This window comes from Octopus bimaculoides, chromosome 9 (assembly GCF_046866305.1).
Source record: "Octopus bimaculoides isolate indiv1 chromosome 9, ASM4686630v1, whole genome shotgun sequence".
NCBI classification, from domain to species: domain Eukaryota; kingdom Metazoa; phylum Mollusca; class Cephalopoda; order Octopoda; family Octopodidae; genus Octopus; species Octopus bimaculoides.
Window position 1 is genome coordinate 45,221,959 of NC_142936.1, and position 22,406 is coordinate 45,244,364.

General features: G+C 33.6%; 1 protein-coding gene across 6 annotated transcripts in view; it reads right to left on the reverse strand.

Moving 5' to 3' along the window:
• Positions 1–21,281: 21,281 nt before the first annotated feature.
• LOC106873285 (protein timeless) overlaps positions 21,282–22,406 on the reverse strand; it is a 68,843-nt gene continuing 67,718 nt past the window's right edge. For all 6 annotated transcript variants that reach the window (XM_089357493.1, XM_089357495.1, XM_052970667.2 and 3 more), the window contains one exon: positions 21,282–21,635. In XM_089357493.1, the coding sequence (XP_089213619.1) occupies positions 21,578–21,635 (58 nt within the window). In that variant the 3' untranslated portion in view covers positions 21,282–21,577. The remainder of the gene's footprint in view (positions 21,636–22,406) is intronic.

A 22,406-nucleotide genomic window follows, 5' to 3' on the forward strand; every position in this document is an offset into this window, starting at 1 on the left:
CTTTTCAAGTTAAGTCATTACGATGAATACTAATGCAAGGAGCTCGGTGGAATTAAAATGAAATATTTCAATAAAATTTAGAAATAATGAAGAATATAGTAAAATAAACGCACCATTATTAAAGCTGATGTCAAGGCAGCAAGCTAAGCGGAATTGTTTGCATACTGGGTGAAGTGGTTAGCAGCATTTCATCTGTCTTTACATTCTGAGTTCAAATTCCACTGAGTTCCACTTTACCTTTCATCTTTTCAGGGTTGATAAAATAAATACTAGTTCAGCACTGGGGTCAATGTAATCGACTTACTCCCGCTCCTGAAATTGCTGGCCTTGTGCCAAACTTTGAACCTATTATTATTATTATCATTATTAAGGTGGTGAGTTGGCAGAATTGTTACTGCACCAGGGAAAAGGCTTAGCGGCATTTCATCCATCTTTATGTTCTAAGTTCAAATTCCACCAAGGTCAGCTTTGTTTTTCATCCTTTTGGGATCAATAAAATAAGTACCAGTTGAACAGTAGGGTTGAGGCAATCGATTTAACCCTCTTCTCTGAAATTCCTAGCCTTGTACCAAAATTTGAAACCATTATTAAAGTTGATGTTTGGAATGTAAATTAACATGAAATTTTAATGGGGTATTTTATTTTAGATCCCTTTGAAACATTAAGTCTGAAGTACATAACCAGAAGAGGGCATTAGGAATATTGGTATCAAAAGGGTCAAATAAATGGCTGTGTTAACCTCTAAGAAAAGAATTGCTTTCTTAGTTTCTGTCTTAAAATGTTTAGTTTGAAAAATTAAAAGTTACAATATTAAAGTAAATAAATATGGTATAGACCAAATTTTTAATTTTGTAACATTTACTTCTTAATAATTTTCTACTATTATGTTATTTTTATTACATTTTTATTATTTTTGATTGACAGAAAGTTATGAAAGTGACCAAGAACTGAGGGCTTTGTGCATGGCACATATCAAACTTTTGGCTCTTGAGTCACTTTTCTAACTTTCTGTCAATATAATAATAATAATGATAATAATAATATATATATATATATATATATGGTAACATACAGAAAACAGGTATGATATTCAGTGCTTTGTAGAACATACATGGGTTTCAGCAAAATGTTATAATAATTATATCAGACTTTTAGAAACATTACATAAGCTAGCAATGTGTTCTGCTTCATGGCACCTTTGTTCAATATACATATATGTATACATATATGTATATATGTGTGTGTATATATATATATATATATATATATATATATATATACACACGCACATATATATATATATATATATATATATGTATGTATGTATGTATGTATATGTATATACTCATGTATGGAATATATTTCTTTACTCTGATTTTTTTGCTTGAATAGAGTTAGTTCCCTTTGAAATTTATCTTCTGGTCGATAGCGTCTTTAGATCTCGTGTGTTTGTTATTTTCCCACATTATAAACATTTCATATATTTTGTTTCATTTCTTTCTTTGTGTGTATCCTCGATTACGAAATTGTTCCTTGACGCTGCTTCCTTTTTCTCTCACAGATGTTTGAGCCACTTTATTCATCATCAACTCTAAAATCTATATAACAATCAGTCCATTCAACTCTACCTTTTTCTCACAAAACATCTGCTATCTCACTTGATATTTGAAGAAAACTAAATCAGTTGTGTCTTGTAATATAGTTTATAAAGTATTACTCTAATTTTATCCAGGTAAATCTCTTCAAACTGCATTAATGAGCGCATGTTGCATATAAACACACATTTACACATTCAGGTGCAGGCATGTTTATGTGCTTGAGAAGTAAACTTCTCGACTGTGTCAGTTCAGTCCAACTGTGCGACACCTTTAGCATGTGTTTTCTGCTACAGCCCCAGATTGACTTATGCCTCGTGAGGGGATTTGGTAGATAGAAGCTAGAAGGAATCTGGCATATATACGGGGTGAGCCAAAAGTTACTCATCAAAACATTTGACATATCATTATTTTATTCAATTTTAGAGAAGTTGAAGAATGTCTGTGACAATTCTGGAGTATATTGAACTTATTTTGTGTGTGACTTTTGCCACCTTGTGTGTGTGTGTGTATATATGTAATGTAACTACACGTGTTGTTGGTGATTTCTTTGGATTTTTTTTCTTTCTCCTTTCTGATGAAGAGCTATACTCAAAATATCCAAAACTCTCTCTTTTTACTGAGCATCAAACTAATACATTTCTTGTACACATCCTCTTGTTGTTTGTTAATGCTAATTTTATTGTTCGTTTATTTGAACTAGAGGGGTTACACTCGGGAGCTGAAGTTCTGTTGAGCTAATGCTGAGTTTTTCATGTCTTGCAAGAAGAAGGACCTTTTTTATTCTGGAGCCACTACAACAGACAGTAAATGACAGTAAATGTGAGTTAACTTGATAACAAATACTTCTGGAAAAGAGCCAAACCTGTCAATGTTATTTTCATAGGTCCATCTAGGTGACACCAAAGGGCTGCATTTAGATAGACCCATCTTAAATGATGCCAACAGGCTGTGGTCAACTGTAGAATCCATTGCATGTGTTGTCCACCTGGATGACATGCACTCATCTAGATAATACTTGGTTCATGTATTCAACTGGGTGACCACACTAGTCTAGCTGCATTCACCTGGAGGTTATGACACAGGCTAGTCATATCTTTCTTGGGGACATCAGCTCAATATATTCATTTTGGGGACATCTGCAACATGTACTCCATTTTTGGTGGGGTGCTAAAGCAGAAAACTCTGTTCAATGAAAATACCAATGTACATACATATGGAACATGTGACATCACTCTAATCAATAAAAACAGAAAATAAATAAAAAATTAAAATGCCTTATTTATTTTCAATTAACAGAAGAATTTCTATTCTTGGAAATTTTTAGAAATTCTTCAAAAATTTCTGACTCTTTTCTGTTTTTTTTTTTGTTCTCAAGTACTGAAGAATATGTCCTGCCTTTTACAAAATCTGTTTTTACTGTTTTACCATCCTCCTGTTGGGTTTGAACCCAGGAATGGTCCTCAAGGAATTACATTTTCATGCTGTTTTCTTTTGTTTTCATTTTATATTATTTTCTTTTGATCAGTCTTACCACTTTAAGAATCACCAGGCCTTTGTAACTCTCTCTCTCTCCTTCTCTCCCTCTCCTACACTTTTTCTCTCTCTCTCTACCCCTCTATCTCCTACTCCTCTCTCTACCACTTCAACAAACTTTTTAACCATGTAATTTCCCTATTTTTCTCTCTTTCTTTTCCTCACCTCTCACTTCCACTAACCATGTGACCACATAGTCAGTGGGAGTGGCTATCTGCTCTCTCACTCACTCTCCCACCCCTCTCCCACTCACTCCTACCACCTCCTTCTCTCTTGTAAACTAACAAACAAGCAGAATTATAATATGGATATTTTAATTATTGTGTTGTTCTTTATAAATGGAAGTCACATTCAGACTGTGCTGTTTGTTTCCAGTTTTTTTGTGTAGGATGTTTGTTGTTTGGTAGACTAGAAGATCATTACCTTGCTTGGAAACAAGTGAACATTGGTAGCCAGCTTTAGAACATCCTGCTTCAATGTAATCCTGTCTGATCCATACAAGCATGGAAAAGTAGACGTTAAAAATGATGATGGTGATGATGATGAGGATGATGTTGCTTGCTATTGTTGTTGTTGTTGGCGGCAGTGGTGGTGGTGGTGGTGACGGTGACAACTATGACTGATTACTATGAAATTTCACTGTTAAAATTGGCTTCTCAAAATTAGTGTTACCAGCTGCAGTGGTGAGACTTAAAAGTAAGCAGTCAATGTTGAATATGTGTGTGTGTGTGCATGCGTGCACATGTGTGTGTTTATGTGTGTCTGTGTGAGTGTGTTTATAGTATACTTACATGATAAACTCCACACTTGCAGTCATACATCTAACTACACAATATGAAATACCATATATATATAATGTGTGTGTGTGTGTGTGTGTGTGATTCATTTGGTTGGAAAGAAAAGATTTTGGGGTAATTGGTTCCAATTTGGCAATGGCAGCTATAAATCTGATTTATTCCAATGTTGATAAAGTTGGAAAGCAGTTCAATAACTAAAAATAATTATAATGATAATAAGGATTTCTTTTATTATACTTATAATAATAATAATAATAATAATAATAATATTAATAATAACAAATATCATCATGATTGTGAAAATGTTTTTAATCCATTTTTGAATTCCTATTATCTTTTATTTTGTTTATATATTTTATTTTTGATAAAAATTACCAGAAATTTGATAAATTGTGAAATGTCTTAACAATGAAATATTTGGGTTTGCTTTTTATCTTTTTTTTATGTTCCCTGTATTCTTCTATTCTTATTCTGATATGACCTACCCATAATCTATTTCTTAATGTCATAGATAGCATGGTTTTAAAATCAGCCGAAACATTGGTTTGTGTATTCCTACAGACTATTTTGTTGTTTATGAAATATATATATATATATATATATATATTTTTTTTTTTTTCTACAACTTTCCTGCCATCATTCTGTATTATTGCTTCTGCTAATGCATAAACATTGCAACATTTTATTTCAGCCTCCCAATAAATTTGAGGCCTTGTGCACATGCACGAGACAAATATTTTTATCATGAGGGCATTGCTAAAAAGATTTTGGGAAAGGTATGAACATTACAAACAAACAGATAAGTGAATAGACGAATAAATGATTCTTGAGATCAACTGTATTGATAAATATTTTTCTGGTCTGTATATTTTCTAAGAAAATTTCTTTAAAATAGTTTGATTAGAAAAAAATGGTTGTTCCAAACACATTTGACTCAGAAAATATTTGAAGTGTTTGTTAGAAATTTGGTGAGAATATCGTGTTTTCTCGTGTTCTTTATTTGGTTAGAAACAGTTTGAATCCTGGCCATGCTGGGGTATAAGCAGTAAGTAAACATTTGGCAAAGAAATTTATCCAAGATGTATAATTTAAAATAATCAATGGAAATCATTTTATTGACAGATATTTTTTTAATAGGTTAATCAATGAAGAAGCCTGTGACCCCTGCAGTCATGTCAAACTGCTGAGATTTAATACAGCTGGTGTTCAACCTCTGTGGGCCATTTTACGCATTATAAAATCACAAAAATACAAACAAAAGACCCTAGGCAAATAGGAAGTTCCAGAGGAGTGTAATTCTTGAGAGGAAGGACTGGTAGTGGGGAAGTCAAATGAGACAAAGTTGGGGTGATAAAAGGAGGAGGGACTTGTGTGTAAGATGGGCCTGAGTTCAGAAAAAGAAAGTATCTACTTACTTAGTTCAAAAGGGCAAAAGCCATTGTTGTAGTTGTACAAAATGCAGGAGTGGAGAGGACACATGATGGCACCTCTTGCCATGAACACTGTCCATGGAAGGAAGATTTAGTACATACATATATCCACACAAACACCATACATACATGTAGAATTGTATGTATGTGTATATATATATATATGTATATATATATTCACACATATACACACACATGCACATATATATATATATATATATATATATATATATATATATATACTCTATCGGTTATGACAACGAGGGTTCCAGTTGATCCGATCAACGGAACAGCCTGGTTGTGAAATTAACATGCAAGTGGCTGAGCACTCCACAGACACATGTACCCCGAACGTCATTCTCCGGAAGATTCAGCTTGACACGGAACGTGACAAAGCTGGTCCTTTGAAATACAGGTACTACTTACTCATTTTTGCCAGCTGAGTGGACTGGAGCAACGTAAAATAAAGTGTCTTGCTCAAGGACACAACACAGGTCACCAGGAATTGAACTCATGACCTTACGATCACGAGCCAAATACTCTAACCACTAAGCTACACACCTTCACACACACACACACACACACACATATAGGCACAAAAGCATGGCTATATGGTTTCAGGTTCAGTCCCATTGCATGCCACTTTAAGCATGTGTCTTCTATTTATAGCCTTTTTGAGTGTATCCGGAAAACCAGAGCTGACAGAAGCCTGTCGTGTGTGTGTGTTCACATCTACTTATCTTGACATCACACGCAGATTGTAAAAGAAGTCATTACCGATGCAAAAGAAGTGCCATTTGCTTGCAGTCTTCTGTGGAAAAGATGTCCAGGTTAAGGGAAATATTGCTTTTGCTTGAAAATAGGTGAAGATCAGCATCAGGAAATGCATTTGGCCATAGAAAATCTGCCTCAACAAACTTATTCTGACCCATGCAGGCATAGTAAAGTGGATGTTAAAACAGTGAATATATATATATATATATATATATATATACACATACAAACACATATATATACACACACACTATACATTTGTGTATATATATGTATATATGTGTGTGTATGTATGTATATGTGTGTGTGTGTGTGTATATAATGTGTTTAACAAAATGACAGTAGTTATATCACATATATGATATATTGGTTGTGGTAGTAGTAGTAGTGGTTGCTGATAGTTGCAATGATAGTGAATGTTTAATAGATTAGTAAAATTATATATTGTGTCTAATCATGTAGCTTTCTTTACAAGAACTGTTGATAGAAATGTTCCATGAGAGATTAAGTCATTGGAACACAGCGGAAGACATCATCTTCCCCTATTGATTCTCAAGAACAAGACCTATTGTAATATATAAACTGTTAAATGTTAGAAGTTGTCATCTCAGAGCAAAATATTACTATCCTATATTTTCTGTTAAAGTTTTTAATATTTTGAGATTTATTTTCTTTCTAACCTCTCCAATTTCTGTCTTTTCTTCTCTTTGCCTCCCCACCTTCTCCTGCTCTTTTTCCCTTTGTCTCTCTTTTCCTTCTCTCTCTTTTCTTTTCTTTGATTTTAAATCTAACAACCTTCATTGGCAACTAAAGTTCGTGCCTAGAATTTGCAAAGTATATTTCAAATAATTATGAAAATGAAATTATTTTTCTGATGTTTTATATATTTCAATGTTGAATACATTTAGTTTTATTGGAATCATTTTTTTCCCCCTAATTTGATCTTTTTAATTTAAGAATTTACAATGATGAAAAAAAGATTATTTTAATACATATTTCATTCTGGAATAAAATATTACATTTAGTGTTAGTAATTGTTGTTCTTTCTTATTTGCTAGCCGTTTGGTTAGCAGGAACCACTGTACGAAATATCATTAATTTTGACTTCTAATTTTTCTTTTTTTTTAACCACATTGCAGTACTTTGTAATAATGAAGTTTTTGGTATTCTTTCACTGTGAAATTAAATTTCAGGTTATTTCAGCAACAATGTTGAATATCTACCAAAGAGTAGAATTGATATTTTTGCTAATTATGTTGCCACAATAAACTTGACATCTCTCAACAGAAAATAATTTCAAACATGACAAAAGATAAATTGGTATATAAAATTGCATTCTGCAGTTAGAGGTAATGAAATTTTAAGTAGCTATATGTGGGATACTAAACTCCGCTTGCGAAGACCTATTGAGGCAAGTGAAATCAAAATCGAACTAAATTCGACGACTGGCACCCATGCCAACGTCTCCTTCATTGGACACTAAACTCGGCTTGCGAAGACCTGTTGGGGCAAGTGAAAGCAAAATTGTGATGGCACTTGTACCAGTGGAACGCTAAGAGCACTGTATGAGAGTGATCATTGCCAGAGTCAGCTGTCTGGCTTTTGCGCCAGTAGCACGTACATAACACCATTTGAGCGTAATCGTTACCAGCGCCGCCTTCCTGGCACTTGTGCCAGATGGCACATGAAAAGACATTCAAGCGAGATCGTTGCCAGTGCCGCCGGACTGGCTCCTGTGCAGGTGGCCCATAGAATACACCATTTTGAGTGTGGCCGTTGCCAGTGCCACCTGACCGGCCTTTGTGCCGGTGGCACGTAAAAGCACCCACTACACTCTCGGAGTGGTTGTCGTTAGGAAGGGCATCCAGCTGTAAAAACTCTGCCAAATCAGATTGGAGCCTGGCATAGCCATCTGGTTCACCAGTCCTCAGTCAAATCGTCCAACCCATGCTAGCATGGAAAGCAGACATTAAACAATGATGATGATGTACTTACTACAGCAAAATGGTTAATAGAACAAAATTACTTTTAAGAGTTTCTTAATAATATTCTGACGAACATTTTTTAATAAATATATATACTTTTCCTCTTTACTACATCCCCTGAAATGCTATCTCACACCATCCGAGGATGGAGGCACCCCAGTTTGGGACTTCCTGACTTAGATGAACTTTTCTAGTAGTTTTATTATTAAAGAAGTTTTCATAGGCACAAGGCTTAAAATTTAGAAGTGATGATTTGTAGATACCCTTTACTTGACTTCTACTTTATTTTATTGACCTCCAGAAGATGAAAGGCTAAGTTGGTTTGGCTGAGATTTGAACTCAGAATGCAAAATACCAAAACAAATACCATGAGGCATTTTTCCAATTCTCTAATGATTCAGCCAGCTGTAATAGGTGGTCACGTTTTCTCCTAAATTTGTTGAAGCTCTACTATCTTCCATCAGTGTGTGGAAGTGTCACAGTTACAGAAAAAGAGATCAGTTGTAATGATTTTATTTCAAAGTAAAATCCAAGATCCTCGGAAACTGTTGATAGACTGAGTCAGCAATCTGTTGTAGGAATATTTAACAACTGCAAAATTTGGAAATCGAATACAGATCATTATATCTGATGTGAAAAAACAACGCAAGAATATGGTTGCAATTGGCTAAAATATTACTGCCATAAAAAAAAATTTGACCATTCAAGACTTCATAGAATTGGATCTAACAACAATTTCATCTTTGGTGCACTTATTCTGACCCAGACTATATGTTCAGCTCATTTTAGCCACTTACAAGGAGACAGCAGTTAGAAAACAGTAGAACCAGAAGCAAGCCAGGTTCCTACCATAACAAAACTAAAACAGTGGACAGTGACAGCAACAACACACCTTGACCAGCTAACATCAAGAAACTCATGACCACAACTACTATCATACCTAGTCCAAGAACAATAAGCTTCTGACTGTCTAGGTGTTTGTTGTTGGAAGTAATGACATTTTTGTTAATGATAAAAATGAATATTTTTAAAAAATTACCCAGCAGCTTGTTAAGTGGTTGGCGTTACAAAGGGCATCCAGTCATAGAAACTGTGCCACAACAAACAATTGTAGTCTGTACGACTCCATGTCAGACCTTCCAACCTATGCTAGAATGGAAAGCAGATGTTAAAGGATGTTGATGATTATGATTTTCAATGTTCTTTATCATAATAAATTCACTGGAAAATTCACTGAAGAGTTTGACAAATTCAGTGATCAGGAAGAGTAAATATTAAAACATTTCGGTCTTTGCTTTTCATTTGAGAGTGGCAAATGCGAAGAAGTATTGTTCCTTTGATTACATGCTTTTGTATTGGTGTTGTAAGTCTTGGGTTGGACAAAGTGAGAAATTGTTATTAAGAATACAGTAATATAGTTAAAATCCTGAATCTGAAAAAAACTGATGATAGCCTCTAGTAACAACAATGAATATGAAACTTGTAATAGTCAGTACTGTCTCAGAGAGGAAGCAAGAGCACGGAATATTAGGTTCTTCACTACTTGCGATAATTTCACTTTTTTATGAATTATCCTATTTGAATTTCATTGAAGAACGAAACTAGATACATGATTAATACCATAAGTTATCTCCCTTGGAAACCTGCTCATAAAATTAACTTATTTTATATAGGTGAGATTTCTGCGTTACCTCCCTTGAATTGTTGCTAATCAAAACGAGATGTTTTGTTAATTTTACGAAGGAATTATGTATCTAGTTTGGTCAATATACAGATCCTCACCTGTTAACCCCCCCCCCCCCCAAAAAAAAAACAGCCTGCTGGGTGTTAACAACTGTGTAGAAAATGAATATGAAAAAAAAATTGCGCAGACAAACCTGGGAGTGGGAGGAGAAGACTTTCGGAAAATTGTTTTATTCTCATACTTGTTTTAGTCATTTGACTGTGGTCATGCTGGAGCACCGCCTTTAGTCTAGCAAATCGACCCCAGAGCTTATTCTTTGTAAGCCTGGTACTTATTCTATCGGTGTCATTTGCCGAACCGCTAAATTATGGTGACGTAAACACACCAACATCGGATGTCAAGCGATCTTGGGGGGACAAAAACAGACGCACAAACATATACACACACATACATACATATATATATGTACATATACGACGGGCTTTCAGTTTCCATCTACTAAATCCACTCACAAGGCTTTGGTCGGCCTGAGGCTAAAGGAGAAGACACTTGCCCAAGGTGCCACGCAGTGGAACTGAACCCAGAATCATATGATTGGTAAGCAAGCTACTTACCACATAGCCACTCCTGCGCCTATATATCGATTATTTTTTGTTACTGAATCCCATGTATTCGGCTAAGGAGAACCCCATTCTAAAAAAATATTGTTTGTAAAATTTCAATTTTTCAAATATATATATATATATATATATATATATATATATATATATATATATATATATATATATATATATATATATATATATATATATATATATATATATATATATATATATATATATATATATATATATAATATACCCCCAACCCATTTTCAGTTCCACAAACACACTATGTTTTGTGCTAGTCAAATGATTCTCTCTAATTTCACTTTGTCACACAGTATTTCTTTGCTATTTTTGCTTTTCTTTTTTCAAGACCTTGCTGTTATTTCTGCACTCATATTTTTTGTAACTTTCAAAACAAAGCAAAAAACATAAAATGAACACTTTAATTTCACATGAATCACTTTGCCATATTATAGTTTGAAATTTCTCCGAAAGAAATCTGTGCAGAAAGGCGAGTAGATTGATTACATATTTCTTTCATTATGTTATCGCAGTTTTGTGAGATTTGGCTGTTATTTCTAGCATGTGGATAGCCTACTTGAAGGCCAAGGCCATAGAATTGGGAGGGGATGGTGTTGGTTTTTTGGGGGATTTTTTTGTTGTTCAATATTATATCCATTATCCTGAAAGTTGTGAGGGAAAAATCGGATCTTGTGAATTTTCCAAAAGTTTTCTCAATCCCACCCAGGTTCGTTGGCACAAATTTTTTTTCATATTCATTTTCTACTCAGTTGTTACCACCCAGCAGGCTGATTTTTTTTTGTTTGTTTTCATTACTTTAGTATTATATGAGGATGTTCAGTATTGTGTACCTACTACCAAACACTATTCGTTTTCTCTCTTTCTACCATCCATATAACCATCAATTGCAAGATGATGTTATGAGTGGTGTTTGTCGGCTGGTCTGAGATGATGACTGGTTCAGTTGATGAAAGAAAATGTGTTTCTTGGGGTACATGACAAAAGTACCTGAACGACATCCACAAACATTTAACAGGAGATTTTATTATTGCACATAGAGTTAAACTGTATTGGTCTTTTACAAATAACAACAGCAATAATCACATACTGGGAGAGATATACTGCTCGGAGTTTATGGCAAATTTACTGATACAAGCAACACCTGACTGGCCCAACATAACTGGAAACAATTGTCCTTCATTCTTGGATAGAATGGAAACCCATCACACGATTGCCTTAACATTCTGCTTGGCTAGTGGTGCGATGTGTAATTAAGGTGCCCCCCACCCAACCACTTGTAGATTCAAAGAAGTTTTAGTTTGTGAATATGAGAGGGTGGAGGTGGTGATAAAGTCTTTGGGGAGCATAAAGAACAGCTAAGAGTCTCTACAAACAAAACAACCTGCAGAGATCAGATCTGTGGTGCAAGATTCTAGCCAAAAGAAAGATGATGTGATAGGAGAATTATATTGTAGATAGTCATAACAGCTGAAAGAAAGGCTTAGCTAGAAGAGAACTGAATGTCAAGTACACTTAGCACAGAGAGTAGGGAGTAAAAAATGTGCACATGTTCTATGACATGAGGTTCAAGGGTATACTAGAGAGAATCAAGATGTCACCGGGGAGAAATGTGTATGGAAAAATGATGGCACACTTGCCCTTACTGATGCTGAAAAGAAAGGTGCATGGACACATTATTATAAGTAGTTGTTTAACTAGAGAGAAGAAGTCTGTTCTATGTAGATGTAACAGAAAATCCTGTTATTGAAGTTAACAACAGTATGGTAAAAATATATGAAGTGAAAGCAGCTAAACTAACAGAGATAGTCACTGAGCTACCAAAAATATCTGGTAATGTTGGTCACATGTTAGTCACACACATAATCAGGAAGTACAAGGTGTCATACCCATTGACTACCAAATCCTATAAGGGCAAAGATGTTCAAGAAAGAAGTAGCAACATTATCAGGTTAATAGATCAAGTGATAAAAGTTATCAAAAGAATTTGGAAGAGATTTAGTCAAGATGAGGTGCAGTTTGACTTTGCATTACAAAGAATCTCTCTCAGTATTCCCCTGTGAGACAACTGCAGAAGTGTTTAGCTTGGAGTGAATAAGCCACTATATTTAGCATTTGCTGACCTAGGAAGGCAATACATTAGTCTTTTGGTCACCAAAGAAACTAAATGTAAATGAATAGATTGAGACTATGGACAGACGTGTAGCCATCAAGACAGGAGTTAACAATGAATACTTCAATGATTTTTAGCATGCTGTAATGGTTATAGATGCTTCTCAGTTCTCTATCCTATTTATTACAGTCTTCCAGGCCATGAAAGTAGAATTTAAGGCTGGCTGTTTATGCAGAGTTCATGTACTTGAGTCTAAAGGCCTGAAATCAAATTTATCAAAAACTGAGTTTTAGTAAGTAGGAAACAAATCAGGTCTCTACAACCATCAAGGGAATGGATGTACTGGATATGTACAAAGGGAGAATATGGAAATTCCAAATGGTGTATCCAATAGATACAGAAGAGATATAGTGGCATTATAACTAGGTTGAGAGAGAAGTTAGACTTTATAGTGAAATTGTCGATTAAATGGCACACTATAATCTAGTCAGTATGAGAGAAAGAGTGGGGTCACCATTTTGTTCATAACAACAAGAAAATAGATATTCATGAGACGTTTGTAATAAGTCATAACATATTTATTACTGGAGGTAATGCGTTAACATATAAGGTTAATTGAAGGAAAGCTTTTAACCTTACATGAATATATTCTGTAAGCAATCACATGTCTCCAAGTAAGTGAGGCGAACATGTGTGCAAGCTGGTGTGTATGTGGTGGCTTGACTCAAATGCATGTTGAAGAATCAACAGACACTGAGTGGCACGAATTTAGAAATTCCTTCCTTTATAGAAGGGATGAACCAGAAGTCCCCGACTTCCACGTAAACCAGAAGCTTCAGAATGTTCGAGAACTTTCTAGAAGCTCAAGGGAGATTACTCTTGTTAAATCCTTTTTTCCGTTTTGCTTTCCTGCTTGACCACAAGGTTCACTACAACTTCAAATGCAGTTAATGCACAGAAGCTGTCAGTTGTAAGAGTACACATGTAATTGATTCTTTCAACTCTCAAAATGCTCCCTTAAACATAGTTGACAGTTGTTACTTGGGTGATCTAGATGAGGTTGGTGTTTTAAAAGCATTGTAGTCAGGAAAAAAGTAAGATTTGGGAAAATTGTAGGGAGCTATTACCATAACATAACTCTCAGGGTGATGGGCTGATTGAATGATGCTATTGTATGAAATGTGATCTGCAGAAATGAAATATGAACATTGAAAGATCTCTAAAGACTAGGAGAAAATGAAGTTAGCATATTCCAGTAGATGTATAATGCTAAAGACTGTGAACAATGCCTTGAATGAGCTGAGAGAAAAAAAAGCTGGATATAAGAAGGAAGAATTAAATATAATCTGCCAAAGCGAGAATGGTAATGGCACAAGTATGTGATACATATAAAGGCTGTCAGTTGTATTAAGAAGTGTTTACTGTTTAGAAATAATACATTTCTAAATCTCTCAGAGAGATTTATGCAGTAGTGATACAATGAAGTAGTTGTATGCTGTCAACTTAATGTGACAGTCCCCTGAAAGGAATAATACTACTGTTGGTTAGACCTAGGAAGCTGCACCGCTTCCTGTCGGCCTTGACACATTTCCTGTGTCCTTATATTTACAAAGGGGAGACAAGCACCTCCACCCAGCTAAGCCTGCATCCAGAGACATGTTTCTGAGTCTTTGCTCGTCCACAGTCTGGAGTAGCTTGATCTACTAGTCAAAGATGTCTGTCAAGCTCTTGCAAACATATCATAATTCTAGTGAAATACATTCACTGTTTCTAAATCTCTCTAAATCCCCTTCAGGGAACTGTCACGTTAATTTGACAACATGCAACTACTTTATCATATCACTACTGCATAAATCTCTCTGAGAGATTTAGAAATGTATTATTTCTAAATTTGAAATCAGTGAATGTGTTTCACTAGAATTATTATATGTTTGCAAGAGCTTGACGGGCATCTTCGACTAGCAGGTCATGCTACTCCAGATTGATGATGAGCAAAGACTCAGAAACAAGTCTCTGGATGCAGGCTTAGCTGGGTGGAGGTGCTTGTCTCCCCCTTGTAAACATAAGGACACAGAAAATGTGTCAAGACTGACAGGAAGTGGTGCAGCTTCCTAGGTCTAACCAACAGTAGTATTATTCCCTTCAGGGGACTGTCACATTAAGTTGACAGCATACAACTACTGTTTACAGAACTTGGAGAAGAAGGAAACCAAGGAAAATATGGGATGAAGAAGTCAAAACTGATCTCAAGATACTGAAACTCAAAAAAGATGACAAAGAACTGCAATATGTGAGAAGACCCATCCATCCTTTCAAGCATAGCAAAAGCAGATGTTAAAACGATGGTCATGATAAAGTTTGTGTGTGTATTTGGATTTCTCACTCATAATATTACTGGAAAGCCTCCATCTGCTGCACTCTTCTACCATTTACTCTCTTATTCATTACACATATCAGCTGTGTAATGGTAGATAGTACTAGATATTTTTGTATCCAATCTCCCTGCCATCACAATTCTGGTATAATGTGGGACAACATCAAATCTGTCCACATTTCATAGCATTTGTCATTTCTCTTCTTTATTGTTGGCCATCAATCTTTCTTTCCCATGTCATTCATTATTGACAACTGTTACAATGGCCATTTCTATTGCTGTCTGTCACTCAATCTCTATCTTTATTCCTACTAAATACAAACACACTCTTTATCTGACTGTCTGTCTGTCTTTCTCTCTTCCTTCCTCTATCACTTCTTAACATACATCACCCTCACCTACACCCTCTCCCACTTCCATTCTCTCTTTTGCCCCATCATTCTCTCTTGCTGCATTACAACATTCATGCAATTTTCTATTCAATGTCTTTACCAACAGTCGTCATGTAGCTGTCTATCACTATCTCTCTTCCACTAATGCTCCTCTATCACATTTCCACTCCTATCGCTCAGTTTCTCCCATTATATTCACCCTCTTCTTTTCCTCTTTTAACCTAGTTCTTTCTGTCATCACTCTTTGCTCTGTTTATGCTCTGGGTCATGTTGCCTTGAATAAATGGAGACAATATAATGTAGAGAGAACTCTTGAGTCTTGACATAAGTTTCTTTTTGGAGATATAGGATCACTAAGATATATTTTGGAAGCCAAGCCTTCAATGACATGATCTAATGTGTCCTTTTTCATTAAGATCACAGGATGTGATTTGAAAGACATCATAATAGAGACTGAAAAACAGATTTTGAACTGTCCAAAAGAGTTCATCTTTGACTAGTCATAAGCAAATACAAGCATACCTCAACTTACATTGTTTCAAGTTAAATTTTCTTCAACTTTACATGTTTAAACCTCAACATAGTCAACTTATCTAAATTTGTCGATCTCAATGAACATATTTAAAAGCATAAAAATTCTTAAAACATTTAAAAACTGAAGTGGAAAATCAAATAAAATACAGGTGAAAATATAAACTAAGGCAATTTTTAAATGTTTTTTTTTTATGTTACATCATTTTTTGAGTTAAATTGCATGTCGTGGAACCAAAAGTAATATAAGCTGAGGTATTCTTGTACTTTCGTGGACACTTCATTTGGAACATTGATGCTTAAGAGTTAAGAATCCTCTTGAAACGGTCCATAGCCCTTTATTCAGCATTGATTCTTCAAGTTCTGAGGTTGATGACTCAGTTTTCTAATTTAAGATTGTTTTTTTGTTTTTTTTTTCCAGAAATACTTTCCTTCTCAAGAACCTGTAGTTTCCCCTGATATAGATCACCTTAATCTTCTCAGGTGTTATATTGTTAAACTGCACAATATATCTTGGTATGTGTGGTCAAGATCACTCAACAATATTATCATGGTTTCAAAGGCAGTGAGCTGGCAGAATCATTAGCATGCCAAGCAAAATGCTCAGCAGCATTTTATCTGTCTTTACATTCTGAGTTCAAATTCTGTTGATATCGACATTTGCCTTCAGTCCTTCTAGGGTTGATGAAATAAGTACCAGTCGAACGCTGGGGTTTGACGTGGACTTATTTCCTGCACTGAACTTACTGGCCTTGTACCAAAAGTTGAAACCAATATTACTAAGGCTTCTGCTTTCTGTATTAAATTTGATCACATGTACTTTGATTTTGATCACATGTACTTTGATTTTGGTCATATGTACTTTGACCCATGATGTCAGTTTATGTATTCTTTTAGAAATACAGAGCTAGCTCGCACTTTGGTCATTTTGATTTTTTAAGTATAAATGTAAACAAACATGCATGTGTACACACACACTCAAACACACTTTTTTCAGTTTCTATTTACCAAATTTACTCACAAGGTTTTGGTTGGCCCAGAACAGCAGTAGAAGGTCCTACATAATGGGACTGAACCTGAAACTCATGTGGTTGCAAAGCAAACAACTTCTTAACCACACAGTCATATCTGCAATAAAATGCTGCTTGCCTGTGTCTACTGTAGGCCTATAGACATAAATGAATAGACTGAGCCAGTTAAATTTCTTTTGCAATTCAAACTGCCACTCTGCCTCATACAACAAACCGCTGTTATGTTAGAATGTATAATCATAACATTCTCAGCCAGCCAGACAAAAACATGGGGGTATGCAAAGTACTCGATATGCGAGTCCTACCAAGACATTTCACCAGACACATATATTTGCAGACCATAGGTGTGGTCAAATATAATATGCACGGGATAGTACAACAATTCCAAAGTGTTAATAAAATAAATAAACAAAACTCATTACTTACAGTGGACGGGTGGTGTCCTCATGTTGTTTGTTGTTACCACATTTCAGTTGATATACTCTCCAGCCTTCATCAGATGTTTTGGTGGAATTTTGAACCCAACCCTTTATTTGACTAATTGGGTACTCTGTTCTCATTCCTAAGGTATTTTTTTTTTTTTTTGTTGATGTTATTTTTTGCTTATATTATTTCTCAGATTCTGAGTTCAATCTCAGGCAGGGACTTGGGAAATAATATCAACAAAAACAAAAACATCAGCAAAAAAAAAAAAAAGAATATCTTAGGAATGAGAACAGAGTACCCCATTAGTCAAATAAAGGGTTGAATTCAAAATTCCACCAGAACATCTGATGCAGACTGGAGAGTACATCAGCCAAAACATTGTCATAACAACAAACAAGGGCAGGACACCTATCCATCCATTGCAAATAATGTACATAATTCCTCCATCTCAAAAATACAGAATAGTAAACAAAACTCAGTAACCAATAGAATGATTAAACATAACATTTATTTAGTATTTGGGATATTTCACATAGAATCCATAGCACAATGCTTTAGCTTTCTAGATCAAAGTTATTATTTTTTTTTTTCACGTATCACGAATGTGACGCAAAAATTGTTCAATTGATCAGTTTGTGTTTAGTACCTACCACCTTGGCAATGATAAATATAAACTAGACATTCCTAGCATGGATTCTAAATGTAGGAGATTGCAAAGAAAAAAAAAATTTTTTTTTTTTTTCAATTAAAAAAAATATAAAAGGGCAGGGGTGTGGGGATAAAACAAAATAAAAAAAACATAAATAAATAAATTAAAGATAACCACATGAGGAAAAAAAATATTAAAACAACATAGAAGCAAAATACAAGGAAATGTGTTTGATTATAACAAATTTGTTTATATGTATTATTATGTAATAGTATAACATGTTGAAACAACGAATATACATACACAAATATATATATATATATATATATATATATATATATATATATATATAAGAGATATGTTTATGCTATGCTATTTTTTGTAAAAAAAAAACAAAAAAAAAACAAAAGAAAGTGCGTGATATATGCTTGTGTTAAAAATGTGCATTCGGTTGTGTGTTTGTGTGAAAAAACTAACTAGGGCACCAATCCGGTATTGCCATTTCATTCTGTATACACTACACAAATGACAAAGATGACAATTTCATATATCTATATACACACACACACTTATATACATACATAAATACATATGTATAAATATAGATATAAATATCTAAATAAATATATTCATGTATACATAAATATGTATGTAGTTGTGTGTGTGTGTGTGTGTGTGTGTGTGTGTGTGTGTGTGTGTATGTGTGTGTGTGTGTGTGTATACACACATATATATATATATATATATATATATATACTGGCGTTAGGAAGGGCATCCAGCTGTAGAAACTCTGCCAAATCAGACTGGAGCCTGGTGTTGCCATCCGGTTTCACCAGTCCTCAGTCAAATCGCCCAACCCATGCTAGCATGGAAAGCGGACGTTAAACGATGATGATGATGATATATATATATATATATGGTAGTTATATAAATATATAATATATATATATAGATATACATATATTCTTTTACTTGTTTCAGTCATTTGATTGCGGCCATGCTAGAGCAAGGCCTTTATACATATGTATGTATATGTATATATGCATGTATGTTAACATATCACTTGTACTAAAATATTTTAAAACATAATCTCATTATGTAATAAAAAGGAGAATTTTAACTGACCAATTAAAAGACCAATTATGTAGAGGAAGGGAAAAAGCCAATTGAATGAAGTTCCAGCATATTACTGGTACTTAGACTATTGACGCTGGACATAATAAAATGCAAAGTTAAGTCTGCTGGGGTATGGGGGCATTTTTAAATTTGAAACTATGAAGTGGCAACTTTAATTATCATCCTATTTATTATAATAACAGCATTAACATCAACAAAGAACAATAATAATAGTAACGATAGTAATAATAATAACAATAATAATAATAATAATAATAATAATAATAATAATAATATCACAATAGCTCCCTGTAATATGTTATGTCACTACATTATGGTGACAGTTCACATTTTGGTGCCAATTAAGAGATTTAAAATATTAAGATGCCTAATTAACATTTTTCTTATTTTCCTGTCATTTTTGGTTTAAAAAAAAAATCAAAAACAAACAAAAAAAATTTTGATGATGGTTTCTGTTTATGAATGAACTGTAATGAAAAGAAATGAATGAACTGATGTGATTGTTCTCATGTGACTATTACTACTACACATACACACACATGCAACACTTTCACAGATAATTACATACATACATACATACATACATACATACATTACATACATACATATATTACATACTTACATACATTACATACATACATATATTACATACTTACATACATTACATGCATACATACATACATTACATACATTACATACATACATGCATACATGCATACATACATACATAGACATACATATGCAACAGTAACATATTAATTTAGTGTTTTTGGTTCTTTTAATTAGTGTGAGGAAAAAAGGTGGTACTTCATTGAGCTCACCAGTCACCAAAGGGATGAGCTCGACGTTCAGACTGAGTCACTATGTGTCAGGTGAACAACTAACATATGCTTACAATGTATAAATTTTACACCATCATATAAATGCATGGCATTTTATAACTAAGAGAAAATCTAAGAATTTACTTTATTATAATGTGCAGCACATACTCTGTTTGTTTTTACGTGAAGTTACATATAAAAACAATTTAATATTATATTTCTTAGTAAAGTACATATTTATTAACTTTTACTAAGAAAAAGTTGATATATAATGTGCCAATACGTGAATCTCTTGGACTTCAAACCACTCTCTTACTTCTGCTAAATATATATATATATATATATATATATATATATATATTATTTATTTATTTAAAGGGCACAATACATGTATTTAAGCACTACTAATAATTTTATATCCTTCAGGAATACTTTTTTGTTGAATTTTCTATCACAGTACAGTACATTATATATATATATATATATATATATATATATATATATATATATATATATATAACTGGTTGAATAAGTCTTCAAGCAAAACTTTGAATCCCACTCAATATATATATATGAAGCCTTGGGCCAACAGGCTTTGAGATCTGACAATATGCCATAAAGCTGGGAAACCTAAAATAATCTCATAAACTGGCCTTTCCCATTTTTAATATATACAATGACCTCTGAGTGGATGAAAGGCAAAGTTGACCTCAGTGGAGTTTGAACTAAGAATATAAAAATGAATGAAACCCGCTAAGCAATTTTGTCTGACAGCTTGCCACCTTCACACACACAGAGTAATAAGACAATGTATATTGTAGAAATGTTTAATAGATGTTCCTAACTCATTTGTAAAGTATTTCCAATCTTCTATTTCATATTTTTTCACACTGTTTACTAACATAGTATAATTTGTGCATTATTTCATACAGGAAATAATTATATTGCTCCACACACTGTTTTAATATGGTCACTGTTGCAGCTGCATGCATTGGACCTCTCCCTCTCATAGAAGCACAAACACACATGCATACATACACACACACGTACCTGCATTCAATATACATGCTTACACATATACCAACACTAATAAAGAAAGAAATCTAACAAAAGATTTGGCAATGTGGAAAGAAGAAAATATTGAAAAGTATAAAGTCTGTCTGATGAATAAAAAAAGAAAAAATAAATACCAAGTAACTTGATAAATGTAAATTAGTTTTCTTTTAAAAATTAACAAAAAAAAAGAGATATTTTACTCAAATTGGTATAAATTTTTCCTAAAGTCCTCTCCTCCAAAATGATTCTACTACCAAATATTTTCTTTTATTTAAATGGTTTGTATTTGTATTTTGGTCAGAATTTTGTTTTCTTTCTCAAATGAAATTGTTTTAAACATATTTTTATTTCATATATTGTTTGTTTGTTAATTTTTTTTTCATTTTGGCTTGTTTGTTCCACTGTGGGGAAAACAATTCCTATGTAATAATTAATGATCACACAGGTTGGTGAAGATGAGTCCAAGTTTTATTGCTATGATGCAATGCGATGTGATGTGGTGTGTGAAAGTGATGTAATGCGACACGATGTAATGTAATGAACTGATGCACTGTGATGATGTGATGGTAAAACATCAATATGAGTTTCCAGTGAAGAATTCAAGAGGTTTCGATGATTTGGTTCATGCCACACGGATATCCAATCCAGTTTGGTAAACTGAGGACAGAAACAAAATGAAAGTTAAAAAAAACAATTAAACCAAAGAGCAATGTTACTATGACAACACTTAGAGAATACTGCTATGGCAAATAACTAAATATCATTCAATTTGGTTAGCCTATAAAATATTTCCGATTTAGACATGAAGCCAGCAATTTTGAGTGATGAGCTTAGTCAATATCCACTACAAGACACTGGTACTTAAATGGTCCTTTATTTTATTGATCCTGAAAGGATGAAGGGCAAAGTTGACCTCCATGGCATTTGAGTTCAGAATACACAGCGATAAAAGAAATATTGCAAGGCATCTTATCAGACTTCCTAAAAAATACGCCTACTCATTGCTTCAGTATACAATATATATATATATATATATATATATATTAGAAAAAATAATAAGGTACTCAGAGATATGGATGGTTGTACATTTACAGATTTTTATTGATATGTTACATGTTTTTATAAATTATATATTAGCGCTTGCGTCTATCTAATAGATTCTTCAGATTTTGAAGAATCTATTAGAGTAGACGCAAGCGCTAATATATAATTTATAAAAACATGTAACATATCAATAAAAATCTGTAAATGTACAACCATCCATATCTCTGAGTACCTTATTATTTTTTTTCTAATATATAATACCTGTACATCACCTCTAAACCTTCTAATATATATATATATATATATATATATATATATATATATATATATATATATATATATATATATATATACATACATACATACATACATACATACATACAT